This window comes from Aulonocara stuartgranti (assembly GCF_965226115.1).
Source record: "Aulonocara stuartgranti genome assembly, chromosome: 7".
In the NCBI taxonomy this organism is placed as follows: Eukaryota; Metazoa; Chordata; class Actinopteri; order Cichliformes; family Cichlidae; genus Aulonocara; species Aulonocara stuartgranti.
Window position 1 is genome coordinate 29,895,344 of NC_138945.1, and position 19,676 is coordinate 29,915,019.

A 19,676-nucleotide genomic window follows, 5' to 3' on the forward strand; every position below is an offset into this window, starting at 1 on the left:
CGGTGGAAACTCAAACAAAACACGCATTAAGAGGCTCTAATACCTGTGTCTCAATCTTGCGGCCCATTGCACCTCTACTTGCGGCCCGCATAATGACGTAAAGAAATATTTTTTAAAAAATTTGTTCAAAAAATTATTTAATATGAAGGCAATAGGCAGAGTGTTACAGGCATAGCCCTAAAGAATGTAGCCTCATGGGCAGTGTAGCCCAGTTGTAAGTAAGCTATTAAGACTCGACTGTACACTGTTTTCCTCCGAAACAATAAGTTCCGTTGGAGCAGCCTTTCAACACCTCTCTCTGTCTCTTGCTAGCAAAGTTGACCCAGACAACAAAGTAAAGCTAGTTTTCGGCTACGAGCCCGACACGGAACCGACGTATTAGCCAGAGGTTCCTTTACTACCATTTGGACCTGTTTTATATATGCACGGAATAGTTTTCTATACGAGATCGCTGCAAAAAGTGCAGCCTTACCTAATGTCCACCCTACTGTTACTAATTTTATATTAAGATTTAAAAATCTTGTTTGTATTGGTATGGCGAGTATCCTTCAGTAATAGTAATAAATCACACAGCAATAGTACATTCATGTAGTTGTAAAACTGCTGATAATATATTAAGTAATCCAAAGTATTCAGAATACGTTACTCTCATTGAGTAACGTAACACGTTACAAAATACATTTTGGGGCATCTATTCTGTAATCTGTAGTGTAATACATTTTAAAAGTAACCTTCCCAACACTGGTAGCTAGCTACACAGCTATGGTTAGTATAATATAAACACAGTGAAGCTGGAGGATAAATGCTAGCTTTTTTGTACTAAATAAAAGTTAATGTGAGGATTCACTATGGTTAGGGACACGTGCAGTTGCATGACAAGTGCAACCCAAACACCTCAGACCAACTGTCAAACATGGTAGTGCATGGGTGATGATTTTGGCTTGTTTTGCAGCCATAGGACGAGGGCACCTTGCAAACCATGAGTTGACTGAAATTGAGAGAGCTATCTGGGGTAGTCCTTTCCTCTTTATATATCAAACCAAGGTTTCTGACTAATGTTTGAACACATTATGTGAATAATACTGTGAGGTAACACTTGCCCTTTTTCTAGATGCAATATGAAGTTTTAAATTAAACTTGCTTGACTTCTGTATACATGTCACTCACCATAGCAGTGTGAAGATTTGTGTTTGCAGTTGGAGATTGACATCCATTTGCCGTTGTCAAAGTAACTCCAAATGTCTGATTGTAGACTGGAAAACAAACAAACAGGAAGTTATTGGTACCAAATTTTAGATTAATTTTCACCTCTGGAAGACCTGCACTGTGGAGCTATAATCAGATCAAAACTAACACAATTATTACATGCTTCAATACTTAGAAATGCTTCAAAACCAAACCTCTGATGACACTTCCAAACACAAAACACAGGACAATGATTAATCCCAGGTTTGACTTCTTGAGAACATATCAGTCAGTATAAACTATGAGCGTTTCACTTACTGAATACCGTCTTTATATTTCTTATGAAGTAAATAAATAACCCTCTTTTAGCCTAATATTCTACATGCAGATCTATACTGATACTCTAAAAGTTTATCAGATGAAGCATCTAATGTATTCCTTTGGGAATATGTATGGGTCGGATTCATATGCCTCTGCATATGCCTTTGTGGTCTGTTGTTAATTTTTAAAAATTCTCTAATCTGCACTAGCATTACGCTGACAGTAAATCTTTATGCTTCATCACACGCTGTGGCTGTAGTTTCTTTTGATCAGGTTCTTTGCCCATTTATTGACCCTCTTCCTTATTGGGACTACATCTGATTTCATATCTTACACCCATGCTCACTGCAAATGAAGAAGCAACACTGCTGTAGGAGTAGAAAATATCAGCATGGATCTGTCAAAATAGATTCATTCTGAAACTACTTCTACTGGGCTTCTACAGGACAATCATTGATAGTACGGGCTAAACTCCTGCTACTACTATGCCTGTCACAACTATGCTAATTTTGCCACTGCTGAAGCTACAGTAGTTAGCAGTTAGCAGCAGCAATTTTACTGTTGTTCTAAAATAAAAGACTTAAATTTAGAGTTCTTTAAGGTTTGATTACAAGTTTGATTGATTAACATTCTATTATTGCTGCTTTTTAGATGGTGTAGCTTTTGCACATATCACTGTTAATATCTGTAAAATATAATGTCATTTCTAAAGCATTATAGATGAAACTATTCAATACTAAACTCTGCTGCACCATGAAAATACCCTACACTTCAGTGAGTGCTTTTGCTTATTAATCTGATATCACTTTACAACCCACAACTACATTCTGGCAAGGAGTAACTAAAAAGAACAATAAGAAGGACAGCTGTGAAATTAATGAAAGTGGTGTTAGTAAAGGTGGCATGCAGTGGTAGCAGTAGCAGAATTAGTAGCATCAGCACCAGTAGTGGTAGACCTGTAATAAACCTTGTAGTATAAAAGGAAATAATACTTGACACTCTGTTAAAACTCAGGATGACTGCGTTGTACATTAGTTGCATCTGTCGTATGATTTCTCTTTCGAATTCGTTTCCATTTTTGCTGTTTTTTTTAATGATTTTATGCCATGTGCACTCTTAGTTCCACCTTTTTAATTTCCATCATTACTCTGTTTCTTGTGCTTTAGCGTGACTTAACTTCTGTTCAGGTGATATAAGAGGAACTTCTGTGAATAAGGGGGCTTGAAGCTGGCCAAATCTCCTTCATCTCAATGATGCATGCTCGTATAGTGGAGTAGCTCTTGGCACATGTATTATTATCCTGTCGTGTGTGAGTATGCCTGTGTGTGCAATAATTATAGCAGTCCTGGTTTCTGTTAAAGGCACTAGGCTGCCATTGGCTAAAGATAAGTCAATTACTGTTGATTATCACACAATACACACCCATCCTGTGCACTGAGAGTGTGTATGCAACCTGATTGCTATTTCAAGATACTGGTTGTCATGACTTCCCTAAGAGAATCATTTATCACCCTGAATTATATCTTATGGAAAAGATTTGCAAACCAATATAAACACAAACTATTAGGAAAGATGATACAGCCTCTGTCAGTGCGTCCCAGGGTGGCTGTGGCTACAATGTAGCTTGCCATCACCAGTGTGTGAATGTGTGTGTGAATGGGTGGATGACTGGATATGTAAAGCGCTTTGGGGTCCTTAGGGACTAGTAAAGCGCTATATAAATACAGGCCATTTACCATTTACAGCACAACTGCTGTGTAAAATCTCTATAGAGTCCTACAGGAGTTTGCTTTATGAGCACTATTTGTCCATGTTTCTGTAGTGCAAAATTCATAGTGTGACAGGTTCTTTTTCTCTACCTCACCCTTTTCTTTTACTGTTGTGAAGTTGTGAGTTGTCAATAAAATCAGATGAGTGGACAAGTGATTCTGTTTATTAGTGTACTGTTTAGTGTACTTGTACTTCCTTGTAACTGCCCGCTACTTTCCTAAAAGTAAATTCGCTTGTCAGTCATTCTGCCCTCCTTCCTACATTCCTTCTTATCTACCTTCTCAAATACTTACCTTCCTGAGGTTGTGCCCAATGGTGGAATGTAGCTGTGCTCAGCTTGCACAGTATCATGCTTTGTTATAGATTGAACTACCCCAAATCGTATACATGTGAAACAGAAATTTTCATTTGTTACAATTTATTGGTTTGAACTTTTGCTTGGAGAAAGTATTGTGCCTGATGATGGATGTTTGTCAGTAGTGTTATTTCTTTCCAGTTAAAAAAAAGATGATTAGTGTGACTTGCAAGCACATATTTAGAGCACCAGTAAATAAAATGATTAATGATTAGCTCCAACCTACACCGACTGTTGTAGAACTGAGATGCTAAATATATACCAGTGTTTTTCTTTCTCTTGTAGCTATAAATACACTGTCCCATTTATAGTTTTACCTGTAATGTAGTACTTTTAGAGTGTAAAATTAGTACTTTTACTCACGGAATCTGAATGCTTTCTTAACACTTGTCTTATCAACCTTTTCTTTTGAATCATATCATTTTATTAGATATCACATACTCCCAGTATCTCTCCCTGTAGGACTGTTGCAGCACTACTAGAGCAGATTTTCATAAACAGTGATAAGTCATACTGTAAAAGAAATCCATAAAAAAAACTTGCACAGCATCTTATATTAATATGCTGATATTTTTTGTAGGAACAGACTCACACCATGTTACAGTGTCTGTGTTAGGCCAGTTACTGTGTCTCAGTTAGGCCACTTCAAAATTCAAACCATTTCACATTAAAAAAAATGTTGTAAATGATGCATTTTGTGCATTCAGTTAATCCATATTTTCAAGATTTTGTTGTATTTTGTAATAGTTGTGTATAGAATATTTGTAACTAATACTATGCAATTATTCTAATGTGCATCTACACAGTGACTCTAATTTCTAACTTATTGAAACTGTTTTTAAAATTCTTTGTATGAATTATAGGCAACCATACACCTTCCTCTCCTTCACACTGACCGACTGCATTTTAAATGTATTTATATTCAGTATAGTTTAAAGGGATGCTATTAAAAACCCATCACAACTGAGATATATATACTGGTCTGTAAAGTGTCTTAGGTGACCACTGAAAACACAATGTGCGTGCTCGTTAGTGGCAGTGGGTATTATAACAGCTGGGTGCAGTAAGGACAGCTTGTACTCTCATTGTCAGCAGCCAATAAAAAAGTGAATGTTAGTTATAGATGGAAAGAACAACAAGCGAGAGACAGCAGGGGGGAACTGGAGAAACTCAGCTTTATTGACCAAAGATAGAGAGAAGATACAGACATCAGAAAAGACAGAGCGAGAGAGTGAGAGTGAAGACTGGAGTACGGTGTGAAGTCATAACCAGAGAGAGAGAGAGAGAGAGAAGTGTGAACAATAGAAAATGGCTCCTTTCTGTTTTAACAGTGCATACAATCATGAGGGCAGGCAGACAGGAAAACAGAGACCCCTACAGAGTCAGAGGAGTACTGCAGGCGTGGCAGTGGGGCTGGTAAACTCAACAGATTTGTTGTCCATACACTGTATACCTCTTTGCACTACATAAAAAACACAGGCACATTCCCAAACAAGCAAACTGGATCAGTCAGGTTCTGATATCAAGATCCGTCTTGCTATTTTGGGGTTTGTATTTTCATTTATAGGTGTTTCTTTCTTTTCTTTGCTCTGCTTTACTCCCTATCACCTTCACACTTTAGTGAAACTAACATTATACTTTCCTTAAAACCCTTCTCTGCATAGTGTCCTCACTATTTAAAAACAAATAGCTATAGGTAATTGTTCATGTTTCAGTAAATCTGAACAGGCAAATGTCTCCAGCCTTCACGCTTGTCCTGTGCAGATAAATAAAATAATTATGTCTAGTACATCTGGCTATTTTATTGTTGGCCAAAAAAAGCTTGTGGTGGTCATAAGATGGGTGCTGTTAATAATACACACAGCAGTGAAGTGAGAGAATGAAATTATACAAAGCTCTCGTGTGTGCACTCATACAGTCATTATATGGTATCACAGGACATTCTAACAATGCCTAGTACCATAATAACTATAATTATCTCTTGATCTCTATATAGATGTGGAAAATAAAATCATCACTAAATAGAATATAGAGCATATTTACATTCTGTATCTACACTGGAAACCAGACGAGCCAATCACACAGCCAGCTGGACTGACTGACACCAGCGGTGGCCAATCACACTGAAGCATGTTTATTAAAAGGATGTATGGCTGTGCACAGAGCCACATAAGAAAATAAGCAATTATTGAAATCTGCTAGTTTTTGTTAAATACTATTTTGTTTCTTATTTGTGATGATCAGAGTTGGTACACAGTGTGGAAAAAAAACACTATGTTCTTCAGTAGAATCAGGATGAGTAAAGCAAAAAAAAAAGAAAGAAAGAAAAATAGTGCACTCAAAAAAAAAAAGATTGTTTAGCATCCTGTGTCCAATTTATTCCCTTTAGTTAAATAGTTTAGGTTCCGTTCTGTGTTTTAGATTTAGTTATATTCATGATGTTTATAGTTCCTATATCAAGGGGCACACCTGAGCCACAGAATACCCCTAAATCTAATTATCTGGGTCATAAGAACCTTCCAACATGGCCGAAAAAGCGCAGTCATTTCCTTCAATCACGTGCTTCATCTGGTCCCTATAGCTTCAGTGACCTCATTCATTTGTCTCTCTGCAGGGTACAATGGCAAAGTGTAATCATTAACTCTCCAAAAATCTTTTCAAAAGATCTATATTGAGCACCACCATCCTCCCTGTTCTACCCAACATGAAAGACACTTGAAATGAAGTAAAGTCGTTCCAGAGCATCCATTATCATTCAACTGAATGAGCACAATTGCTGCTTTTGAGAGATTTTTCTGAAAACAAGCCTATGCAGTGTAACATATACTATGTTATAATGACAACCAGGCCTTGATAATTTGTAGCACCCTTGTAAACGAGGGCCTGGTTGACGGCTATAGCAACAGCTGGCAGTGTTTTCAGTCTCTTTGCACTTGAAAGAGTATAATGGATCTCTGGTGGAGACAATGAAGTGAATTTAATGGACAAAAAAACGCTGATTGTAATTTGCACATGATCACTGTCTAAAAGCTCATTTGAGCACAGCTATTATAGTTGTAATTTAGTAGTGGTAGTGCTCGTTAATATTCATTATTCACATGTTTGTGCCCAGGCTGTTAGTGGTTGTTTCTATAGGTATAAATGCGTGTTCCCTCACTGCCAGAGTGTTTGTTAAGCTGCCCTTAGCTTCCTGTGCTCTGTAGTGTTTTGAAACACTGGAAAATTGACTGTGCAGATCCTAATGGCTGCCAAAAGGTGTTCCACAGCTTCTCATTGGCTGTTGAGTTAGGAAGTGCCAGAATCAGAGGAAATGACCTCAGCAGTGGAATAGCTGAAGTCGATGGAGGAAACACCAGAGAGAATGAGCGACAGAGAGAGAGGAAGATGGAGACAGATGGATGAGAGAAAGAGAGAGAAATTAACTACAGCATCAAAGACTCGCTTTCCCATTGGAGGAAAACATTGTCTCAACAATTCAGAGTCCTTTAAGTTTCAAAAAACAAAAAAAAATTTAGCTAGCTAATTAAAAAAAGAAATTAATATCTAATTACTTCTAATCTCTGTTAGGACTATCAGTGTGGTAGAATGAAAGAGGCACATAAAGAAACCAAGGCAACGAGTACCCACCTTTCCTTCCTCATCAGTGAGAGACTGCGCAAGGAAAGGAGTTGGTTGTTTGAGTTTGTATGTCGCGTGTGTGGTTGTTTATGTGTCTTATGTGTTAAAACAACAGCAGGAGGGTTGTGAATGAGTAAAGAAGTAAAAAAAAAATATATATAACTGAGGCTGTGTTTGTCTTTTTTAATATTTTAAGAACTGGCTTGGTAAAGGAGATGAGCTGTTTGATTGTCCTTAGAACCAGACATACTGTTTGGTTAGAGAGCATATCAATGTGAGTTGATTGTCCATAAAGTCTTACTGACTGCTGAGATTGGCTTTGTATGACCCTCTTTAAGCTGTTTGTCAACCGGTATCAATTTTGTCCATCTCTCTGTCTGATTTCACCACAAGTATAGCAGCAATACAGCAGCTTGCTTCCTGCATGAATTTCCAAAATATTCTGTGTTGTCTAAGGAGACGGCAGATGGAAAGAAAGAGCCTCCGTGTTGACAGAGAGGATAATGAAAGAGAAGAGATGTAGAGGTGGTAATGCAACTGAGTAAAAAGTCAACAGTCAGACAAGAGCGTGTATGCGTGTATGAGTGTGCCAGCCGATCAGAGTCCAGAGGTGGAGGAGGAGGAAGGCAGGGCTTCTGTTAGTAATCATCCAAAGACAGAGGAGAAGAGGGTAATAATAAAAGGGTGGAAGAAGGGAGAAGATTCAGTCACATGAGGATGCAGCACTGGCAGCGTTTCCTCTTGTCTGTACCTGTAGCAGGGGTGAGGCCGGGTGGGGGGACCGTGTTGGCTTCTGGATTTGCAGGGGGCGAGGAGGTACTGTCAGGCTCACGGCCATCAGAAGACAGTTCGGTGCTGACAGCTTCAGACGTGACTGGCCGGCCCGACACGAGGTCTGCTGCTGTGCCGTCGATGACGGAGATGTCGGTGACTGTTTTCTCTCTCAGTGATTTCTCATCATCTTCATCGATGAGAACAACCTCAGCCTTCACAGCGCCGTCGAATCCCAACAGTTGTCTGCTCTCGCTCATGTCTTCAACGTCCTGGTAGCCGAGGAACACCATGGTGACTGGGTGCTCCACGCTCGCCTGGGGCGGGGAAGTGAGCTCGGTGCCCGGGTGGCCTGAGGATGTTGGTTGGGTCGTGACGGCAGCAGAGGAGGGGGGCATCATGCCCAGACGGCTTTCCCTCTGGAGTGTAACCTGGGCTGGTGGGCTAGAAGGGATGGATGGCGGGGCACAGGAGGGTGGGGACAGATCATCAACATCTGCTGGAGAAACATATGCCTGTGGGGCAGCTGGAGTCACTGTCACCTGACCCCTCCCGCCGTCCCCGCCTCGTACTACAGGTCTGGCAGCTCTCTGGATCAGCTGGTCAACCTGCTCAGAGCTCCAGCCATTCTCTACGGTGGTGGTGGACACGCCCCCAGAGGAAGTGACCTCATAGACCACTTTTCTGCCATCGTCGTAGACTTTGACCCCACGTGAAGCTGCATCCAACGGGTTCACGCGGTTGGCCGAGAGGATGCGCTGCTCACCAGTCTGCGGGTCGTGCTGCACGTTGATCTCCATGGCAAACATGGCTGTTAAGGAGGGAAGGGAGAAGGGAAGATTTGATGCAAAAAGGGAGTGGGGAACAAGGAAGGAAGAGTGAAGGGGTGGGGGACCAGTGGAGGGGTTTGGGATTGGAGTGAGGAAAGGGAAGGGGGGATGATGGGAGGGAAAAAAGTGGATGAAGTGAGGCGTGAAGACAGGGACATAGTGTTTTCTGTTTACTGCTAAATGTGCAATTAGTAAAAAACACATAACCAGGATTTTATTTTATTCTCAAAAATGAATCAAACTATAAAAGGAAAATATCTCGATCAAAGCCTGAACAAATGGTTTGGCATTCTACAAATATGGATCTTTCCTTACCTCAAAATCTGCAGCATTGTGAAGCATAGTAGTGAAACTTATGTTTCCCCCTACTTTTTTTTTTAAAGGTGATAAGTAAAAAGCTATGTTAATAGTTTCCCCATGCTCTCAGTATCTTCCCTGTGTAAAGAATAATGTGGCTTCCGCAACCGATACAAAGCTGACCTTGTGTTAGCACCTACTAATACATAATCCATTACATTATTATAATTTAATTTCCACGTTTTCTAATACAGACAATCATGAAAAGCACCGAAGCCCATGTGCTTCCATACATGTGGTTAAGTTAACTTAAAAAAGTTTATGAGATTTGATTAGTTTAGAGAAAACGTATCGGTGCCGCTTCAGACTCCGTGTGAGTTTATGCAGGTTATAATCCAACTTGGCTGAGGCCCAGAACTGTCCTGTCCTGTCCTCCCTTCCTCCCTCCCTCACTCTTCTCTTCTCTTCTCTTCTCCACCCCCTCCCTTACCCTCCTCTCCTCCCTTAGTCTTACCAGGTCTTGGTCTGGCGTTGTCGCCCAGGGCAGGTGGGCCAGTCTGGTGCTGCGTGGCCAGGGCGAGGTGGTTGGGATCGGGGTCCATGCGGTCCGAGAGAGGAGCAGACATGCAGCCAGTGGCATCTAGTGAGCAGGAGCACAGGAGGGGAAATGACAATGAGATGAAGCTGTGAGGCTGTGAGTCACACACTTACATTAGCTACATGCCAATACACACAAACACACACCGGGTATTCACGCATACACACACCTCAATGATGTGGAGTCCACCCTGATACAAAAACACACAAACAGTCCGGCCTCACAACAGGGTAACTAACCACACCCATGTGTGACCCTGCCCGCCTCTATTCAACACATCCACCCGCCCATACACACCATCTAACTCTCCTCAGCTCTGTTTCTCTGTCCGCAGCAACTCTAGTACCCCTGAGGTTCGTTGCTTATGCAGCAGAAGTGTGTGTGTGTGTCCGTATTTGTGTATATGTTACTGCTTTGTGTGTGTTCTTGTGTGTCTATGTGTGTGTGTGACAGCAGGAACAAAGCTTTTGGGGCTTACAGGGCTTGCTGGTGAATGGGATGAGGATAAAGCCAGTGACTGCAGGCTGCAGAGTCATGGCCTTGTGCGCGTGCGCGCGCGTGTGTGTGTGTGTGTGTGTGTGTGTGTGTGTGTGTGTGTGTGAGCTTCAATAGTCTCGCTGAGCCGCGCGCTCTTTGAGTGTTTTTTCATGCCGGTGTCTATGTAGTTTCTGCTAGTGTGTGTTTGGGGGTTCAGGAGCGAGCTCTGGCTTGCATCTCTCCTGCCTCAGCGAGACTATTATCCACACACACAAATGCACACATCACACACACCTCACTCTGTGCAGTTTCAGTTAACATGTCTATGTTTGTAGGCTCGCACGGGTGTCATTGAGCATACCTTGATCCTGCGACATCAGACTCTGAAAGAGAGAAAAGACAAAAAAAGAAGTTTGAACTTCGTTTTTTGGGGGAAAGTGTGCACCAGCAGTCAATTCTGTATTTTTGTGTTTACTACTTTCGGTGCTACTTGAGTCCAACAAGTTTGGGGATGAGAACAAACTCTAAGGAGCTAAATGTGGTAAATAGAATGGCTACTGAGCAAGGATTGCATTGATGTGGCCTGAAAATGTGCAGGAAATAGAAGTTTCCACTGAGAAACTGACCCTGGGGGATAAATCTACAGTGCACAACCTTATGAGTGTGGGAAAAAAAGGACTCATAACCCAGTGTGCCACTTTCAGTCTCAGAAACTATGCACTCCTCCACTGAAGACTGGTGTTAGGTGCTTGGGTCATAGCTGCAGCTCTAATTATAACTGACTATTGTCAACATGAAACAAAAACAAAAGCTAATGTTTGATTACAGTGCATTTTTGAGAATCAATATGAAACTGAAGATGGGCATGTTCCAGTGGTCAAATAGCAGTAGCGATGCAGAAGTGCAAAAGGGATCACTCACATTTCTTGTTTATCATCGGAGTCAAAAAAACATTTTCATCACACATTGCACGACCATCTTTTTTGAGCACTTTTAATGCAGTTTGTTTACTTGTTAGTTTATTCGGAATACCATTTACCGTGACCTAAAGCACAGCTGGTAAATTAAAATGAGCTGTTGAACTACTAAAAGAAGACTTGCACATCCTGAGCAGGGCTGGGGTATAGTAAGTCTGTATTGATTCAACAATGCCTGAATCACTTCATGTTTTTATACCTTCTGCAGCTCTTCTATCGAGCGCTCTGTCTCCTTCAGGCGTTCTCGAAGAACTTGCTCCTTGGCTGAAATCTGAGACTCTTCACTTTCGAGTGCACCGATTTCAGACTCGAGCCTATAAATACACAAAAACACAAGAGACAAATCCAAAGTTAACTGTGGCTCATTGTCAGGTTCACAATTTTCATCAGCATATCATCCAGATGCTTAACATGAGAAACGACCAGGTAGATATGGTAGGTTTTAAAGAACTTGCAAAGAAAAACATGCCATCATCTGGTTAAAAGCTTTGTACAACAGGAAAAACTCCACATCCTCCTTCAGCAGGTTTATGAACCATTTCTCTCTGTTGCTATGATAACAACATGTTTTTGCTTTTGCTATTCAGAGGGCTTAATGCAATGCAAATGCATTCAGTTAATTATAACTTCTTTTAAACAAATGGCCGTTAAGGACTGTTAAGTCATTACTGCCATCCTTTAAATTGCACCTAAAATGTTCACATGGAAGTACACACATAATGCTGACGTGGACATTTAAGAGATGGATGCAACAACAATACTAGGAAGCAGTAAGGGAGGAGGACCAAGCTTCCTTACTTCAGGATACAATCCTCTGGGACATCAGGAATTTGTGAGTCAATGTGTGTGACATCATGTAAAAGACACATTATGGCTCACAACAATGCTAGCAACAATTCTTCCGGAGTAGTCAAGAATTAGTAGAGGTCAGTCGTCCCGTTTGCACCTTCGACCATGAACACTTTATCTTATCTGAAGGAGTTTACAGAAACAAGTGCACTGATTGTTAGAATGAGTAGACCACATATATCTGATTAGATATTTTGGAGGATTTGCTTTGAAAATCTTTCACTGTATTGTCAATAGTCACTTGAAAACCTGAAATAATTTTTTTTTAAAAAGGAAAAACACAGTCTATACATCACCGTCTGTCAGCGTTGCTACCCAGGTTCACCTTCAGCAAACTGAAGAGCACTGCAGCAGTACAAAGACTTACTGTGAGGCTCAAAGACACTTCATTCATATGAGCTCATGAACCTTTTTTTATTGATGCGGTAAATATGCAGATTGCAAAAATCAGTTTTTTAGTACTTCTATGTGAAATGTTGCTTTCCTGTGAAAACTAGTTTCTTAGCAAAATAATTAGCTTATGTAACTGTGCTGTTAATTAACTGTGCCGGTGAGTCAGTGTTGCTTGAAATAATACAGTTCAGGGGTCTGGGTACTCCAAAATAACAGGTCTGCCTTTGCTACAGAAAACATGTAACAAATATTGCAAAATACAAGGCAGCTGTTGTAAAACCACTCTCCATTCTGTAAAGCCCCAGCATCTTATCAGTGTGTACCGATGATCATAATACAGCATATCTGACTCATGATGAAGTGGAACATTTGGGGCTTTTTTTTTGATTTATTTAGCTTATTAAGTTTTAAGTAACTTGTGAGCATTTTCTCCCATCTTCATATTTGGAAGAAATGACCGCAGTCAGTTATTTATAAATACAGCGATCCTCTATCTTTAACTCTAGCCTTGATGGTAGGAGAAACAATTACTCAACACTGAACTTAGAGGCAAGGACTGCACCACAATGTGTAATCATTATTTTTTCAAGTAGCACACTAATCTTAGCATGAATGTCTAAAAATGATCATATGAATATGTCATACAATCAGTTTTATCTGTTTATGAAAGAACAATGTGCGATATTGCAAAGTCACAACGTGGAAAAAATAGAAAAAGGCCACACGTTATTTTAAGGTACAAAAGCTAATTACTATAAGTGACCTTTGAGCTTTTTCTAACTCCATATTTTTATTCTTAGCGTCCATTTGAGTCGATTAGCATGACTCACAGTTCAAAATAATCACATTTTTTTCTTCTTTCTTCTTCTTTCTTAAAGCAATTAGCTGGGATTTTTAAAATCTGGTATGTGGGATTATGTTTCCGTAAAAGTCACTGTAAGCCACTTCTTTACACCAACATTTTTCTGAATGACTCCTATTTCCAAACAGAAAACGGCTTTATAAAGAGGTACCAACTTTACAGTCTGTGAGTAGCACCACATTAGTCTTAGTAGCACTAACTAAATATGATCTCTTCTTATGTAACAAAACTAACTACAAATAACTCTAAATGAGGTCTTTCTAATTCAGAATCTGTTCCCCATTCAAAGTAAGATCTTTCTCACGACTAGAGGTATAAGTCAAAGTCAAATTCAAATTCAAATTTTATTTGTCACGTACACAGTCATACACAGTACGATATGTAGTGAAATGCTTGGACAACTGCTCGTGACCTAAAGAAAACAAAAAAAGGAAAAGGCTATGAATGAGAAAGGAAATAAATATGAAAAATTAAAAAGGGTAAATTTAACTAGGAAGGAATAAAATATAAATTAAGGTTAAAAATGAAATAACTGTACAACACAAATTAGAATGAAGGGTAAATTTAACTGGGAAAGAATAAGATAAAATATATAAATCAAAGTTGAAAATAAAATAACTGTACAACAAAATACACAATATAGAACTATATAAGAATGTATGAAGAAATATAAATAAATATATACAAAATAACAGCAGCGTGATTTAAGTGATGAAGTGAAAACAAAGTCCAGAAAGTCCAGTGTGTGTGTAAGAACCATATGTGTGGGTCAGTACTGTGTGGTGGTGTGATTGAGAGACCGTATCGCCTGCGGGAAGAAGCTCCTCCTCAGTCTCTCTGTGTTGGTCTTCAGGGAGCGGAATCGCTTTCCTGACCTCAACAGAGAGAACAGTCTGTTGTTGGGATGGCTGAGGTCCTTCACGATCTTCCTGGCCTTGGTCCAGCACCGCCTGCTGTAGATTGAGTGCAGGTCAGGGAGCTCGGAGCGGATGGTGCGCTCAGCTGATCGCACAACCCTCTGTAGAGCTCGTCTGTCCTGCATGGTGCTGTTCCCGAACCAGGTTAAGATGTTTCCCGTCAGGATGCTCTCCCTGGTGCACGAGTAAAAGTTCCTGAGCACCTTGGAGGGCAGTTGGAAGTCTCTCAAGCGTCTGAGGTGGTAGAGACGCTGACGGGCCTTTTTCACCATGGTGTTGATGTGACAGAACCATGACAGGTCCTGCGTGATGTGAACTCCGAGGTATTTGAAGCTGTCCACTCTCTCCACTGGGCACTCGTTGATGACAGGGGTCTGGTAGTTCCTTTCCTGCTTAGTGCTGAAGTCCACTATCAGCTCCTTTGTCTTACTGACGTTTAGAAGGAGGTTGTTCCTCTGGCACCAGTTCTCCAGATTCCTAATCTCCTTCAGGTAGGCCGTCTCGTTGTTATCAGAGATCAGGCCCACCACGACGGTGTCGTCAGCAAACTTGATGATGGTGGTGGAGCTGGTAGTGGCCACACAGTCATATGTGTACAAAGAGTACAGCAGGGGGCTCAGAACACACCCCTGGGGGGCTCCAGTGCTGAGAGTGGTGGAGGCTGAGACATGTCTGCCCATCCTTACTGCCTGTGGTCTGCCAGTTAGGAAGTTGGAGATCCACTGACACATAGATGAGCTGAGTCCCAGATGCTCCAGCTTGGTGGTGAGTGTGGAGGGAATTATGGTGTTAAATGCAGAGCTGTAGTCTATGAAGAGCATTTTAACATAATTCCCCCTTCTAGTGTCCAAGTGAGTGAGTGATGTGTGGAGGAGATGAGAGATGGCATCGTCTGTGGAACGATTTGGACGGTAAGCGAACTGTAGTCATGATGCAGAATAAGGCATAAATGCTTGCTTAATAAGGAGCGAATATATTACTTATATGAATGCAAAGAAACAACTACCTTAATGTAAACTGTTACAGTGTCCCTGATTATATTCACACGGTTTTTTTTCTGCAATTCTAACCTACTAAAACATTTTTAATTAAACTTTTATATTTTTCAGAATGACTGAATTGAAGTAAAGCAATTTACTTTAACATCTGTCAAACTGTTTTTATATTGCTGACACCTGATGGAACTGAAAATTGTACAAGCTGGAGAAATGTAATTAGTGACACGTCTAATTAGCACTCAAGAGGCCAGAGCTGATTGTATAAATATGGCTACTGAATAAACTGAACTTACTGTGATTTGTGATGAAGTCACACTGTTCATTCTTTGCTCAGATACACTGAATAATTGTGACTCAGTACCATGCACTCCCACATAGGTGTCAGAGTATCAAACTTCCAGATGTTATCCTGTCAAACGTCACAACTAAACTGGCATCTGGAAGTCAAAATACCCAAGAAAAAACACTGTTGCAAATTAAAGATAAAATATTGGTTTAAAAGTCTAAAGAGTCTAAACATACAGAGTACTGTGGCGTTTAGATCACTCACACATAAACTGTACAGTGGTACACAGGAAATTAAAGATTCCCAAATCTTTTGCTTTTACCTACAGTAAGTATTATCTAACCACAGTAGATGTCTCTACAAGCTATTGCCACTCATGTGACTGCTTATTCCAGCTCCCCCAGAGCTCATTTCCTTTCTAGTGGGAAAAGGATTTTACTTCAGCTTCCTCTGAGCTGCAAGAGGTCTTGTCAAAATGGAAGAGAAGCAAGACTTTTGCCAGGACATTGGACACAGTTTTCTCATCCTGCTACATTTTAACAATGTCAGGTAGTGTACGGTATAGTGCAAAAGTCTCATTTCTTTATATTTTATTTCCAAGTAATCAGGCTTTCTAAAGGTCTTTCAAAGTTCTTGCTTTATTCACTTTTAAATTATATCCTTAGGCACTTTGTTTGTAAAAAACAAACAAACAAAACAAAAAAAACAACCATAATTTATTCACTTTTTTTCTGTTGAATCTATGGGAAATAGCAAAGATAACAGTTCGACAGATAGAAAATAGTATTTTCTGTATTAACAACGTGATTCCCAAAAGAGCCAATAGCGGAAAGCATCTATATATATATATATATATATATATATATACACATGTTATTTAGGGTGATGTGCAATGTGTGCTTAAAAAAATCTGAGGAAACTGGAAAAGAGGAGGACAGATGAAGAAATGACAGGGCTAAAAATCTACATTAGATGAGTTGCATCTGAAAGTAATTTCCTTAAGAAATAGGAAAGAAATATATCAAAATCTTGATACAGGACCCAAAAGATGCATCCAGACCTTCAGCTAAATCATCTACTGTTCACTGATGCCTCATTAGAAATGGTCTCAATGGAAGGGTGGCTGTCAAGTCGCCATTTTTAAGGCAAGAAAGCAAGGGAGGATGAAGTTTGCCAAATTACAAAAGGACTGGACTGAATGTCAGTGGCAACAAATCTTATGAAGAGGTGACACCAAATGTGAAATCTTTGGTTCAAACCAATGTCAGGACATTTGTGTAAACACCCTTTACACAACTAGTCTATTCTTTGCAAATGCAATGCGGGCAAAAAAGTAAAGACAGAGTGACACTGGTATTAGTGATGTGGGTGTCTGGCACCCTCTAGTGGGGAAACCTTTAACATGCCAACAATAAAACTCCGTAAACTTTAGTTTTGGGTGAGAGGGTTGTTACACTGGTTGGTAGTTTTTCAGTGAGGAAAAACTGCAGCTGTTGTACCTAATCCCAGACTCTATATGAGGTCTGTTACTTGTTAATTATTAGTAAAACACCATAATATTTAACATATTAGTATTAAGAATATCCATCAAATAAATTTAGACTTGTGAAAATCAGAAAAACAAAATAAGAAAAGTAAAATGAAGTGCTTATAGCTGGAAAGCTAGTTGTTTTAGGGTGGGAAAGACAGAGAACCAGGCTCATGACTTTAACTCTCCTGCTACACTTCTACAAAAGAAGTCAGCAGCATTATTATCTCTGTGGCACTCCTTGAATGAGACCAGTGATGTCACTGTCCCCGCCTTGTCAGCCAACCACAGTCCAGTTGCCATGGATACGCCTGGGTGGGCAGCAGCAACTGCTTTCCACATCACACAAGAGGAGGAAGAGCCGACATCTGTTTCAGTGTGTGTGTGTGTGAGAGCATGCATTCATGTGCACGCAGGCTGTCAGAGATACAGGAACACACAAAGCAATGACACACTGAGAGGACGAGAGAGGAAGAAGCTCCAACCACATCGTGTATTTATAAGTGAAGCTGTACTTCAATTTATAGCTTTTCAATATTTGGAACAGCGAGGAGGTTGAAGGTATAAATACATATACAGTAGGGTAGGCTGCACATAGGCAGGGTTAACACAGCATGGTTTTCAGGGGTAGGAGAAACCAGAGAACTTGCAAACTCCACACAGAAAGCTCCTAACTTGGTTTCTTGGTTCAAATGGAGGCCCTTCTTGATGTGATGGTGTTAACCACTGAGCCACTGTGCTGCCTATAATAACTGGTTTATAGTGTGCTCTAAGGTTTTAATGAGATATAATTGTTTGTCAGTGTTCTTTTAATTCTGTGTGCATCCTGAGTGTGCAGGCTGGTAAACTGACTCAGCACCAATTAGTATCACTAGCCTTGAAATTCAAATGCAAACAAACAAAAACATTTAGCACAACACATAAGTTAGCCACATAAATAGGTTAGTAGGATGGAAGACTCTCGTCTTCTTCTCCCTACTCCAAAAGAAACGCCTGCTTCCCATTTCAAATTTGCTAACTCACAAAACCATTACTCCCACACATTATGTAGTCAAAGAGTGAAATCACTCTTTAAGATTGTACACACAGGCCCAGAAATCTATATTCAGACCCTGACTTTGTCTTGTTTCCCTCCTGAGTGTTGTTCTGTCGAGTCAAATCACTTGGCGAAGATGCAAGCTGCACACGATCCATTTCCAGCTCTGTAATCTCTTATTTTTACTCTTTGGTTATGATCATTTTATAGCCTGCATTCACACACCCACACGGGGCAGCTGTAACTCATGCAGCTCTTTGATCCTTTCTGCTTGAATGATTAACTGTCCTGTGCTAAAGCTCGCACACAAAGTTAAAGATGCATTATGCTGCATAAGTCTTAATCTGCTCAGTTGTTTACAGTCACAGATTGTGCTACAGAGCAAGAAAAGACAAGACGTATGGACACAAATGCAAAGCATATACGCCACAATAATGAGGGGAAATAATCAAAATCTTTAATTTGGGCAGGGGTCATACATGCAGGAAGCATGAACACATGATGAGATCTACTGTACTGTGAACAATGGAGACACTAGAAGCTGGTGGAAAACAGATGATCTGGCAACTGACAGACTGAAACATCAGGGAGTATAAACTGGGGAGGCTGACTGGATAAATGATTATAGATGAATTTAACTAATGAGAGTGCAAAGGAAGGAAAACTGATGGCTGACAGGAAGTGAAACAGACAGGAGTGCAAGTTGATGTGTAAAGTGCAGGCTTTTTACAGTGGATTTATACTTATGTGTTGTAAATGCAGACCTGGCAATGGCAATGGTTACTTAAACGGGCTACACCGCAAACTCAGATTCACAGCAGAAGCATAATTTAGGCATAAATTACAATGTACCTATGATGTAGATTTAACACAAAATACATTGTCTCTCCCAGCTTGCTGCAAATTGAAAAGGGTTTGTCTATGACCTTAAAAACACTATATTTTAGATGTATATGTATTAAATAACAGTAAAAAGGTTGATGATTTTAAGGAATTTATGCGATTGTCATGGTCCTGAGTCTTAGGACTCGGTGTATTGTGTTTCTTTATATTATGCTTTGTTCTCGGTTATTCTGTTTTGTCTTTTGTTTAGGTTTGCTATGTGTTAGTGTTTTTGTTTCATGCCTGCCTGTGTTCCCTCTGTCTGTCCATGGTGTTATTGTGTCTGCTCATGAGTCTGCCTGTCAAGTTCAGTGTCCTGTCTGGTTCTCTGTGTCTGTTAGTTTCCTGTTTTATTCTGAAAGTTCATGTCTCATGTCAGTGTGTTCAGTTTTACTGCTCCCCTGTCTCGTTAGCCTAATTGCTCCCAGCTGTGTCTCCCTCCTGTGGCCCATTCCCTGATTACTCCCCGTGTATTTAAGCCCTGTGTTTTCCTGAGCTCTCTGTCGTGTTGTCTGTTTAACGCCATGTCTGTCTGCATCGTTCTGTGTAACCCGGTGTTCATTCTGCGTCTTGCCGCCATCTTTCATTGTGCATTTCGTTCCTCCTCCCGTGCGTGCTTGATTTAAGTTGAGTTCTTTAATTTTCCCCAGTTTAGGTTGGTTTACTCCCCGCTCTGCTCCTCCTTTTGTCACCTTATCACCTCTGCAAATAAACATTCACTCGCAC

At 40.3% G+C, this 19,676-nt stretch overlaps 1 protein-coding gene across 8 annotated transcripts in view; it reads right to left on the bottom strand.

Annotated features, from left to right (window-relative positions):
• Positions 1 to 19,676, bottom strand: part of palm2akap2 (PALM2 and AKAP2 fusion) — a 101,359-nt gene that overhangs the window by 36,715 nt on the left and 44,968 nt on the right. For 6 of the 8 annotated variants that reach the window (XM_082538802.1, XM_082538801.1, XM_082538799.1 and 3 more), the window contains 5 exons: positions 11,399 to 11,513; positions 10,584 to 10,605; positions 9,662 to 9,787; positions 8,001 to 8,831; positions 1,168 to 1,253 (listed from right to left, as the gene is read on the bottom strand). In XM_082538802.1, the coding sequence (XP_082394928.1) occupies positions 1,168 to 1,253; positions 8,001 to 8,831; positions 9,662 to 9,787; positions 10,584 to 10,605; positions 11,399 to 11,513 (1,180 nt within the window). Of the gene's footprint in view, positions 1 to 1,167; positions 1,254 to 8,000; positions 8,832 to 9,661; positions 9,788 to 9,914; positions 9,948 to 10,583; positions 10,606 to 11,398; positions 11,514 to 19,676 lie in introns of those variants that run through there. The other 2 variants (XM_082538805.1, XM_082538803.1) reach the window with 2 other exon arrangements.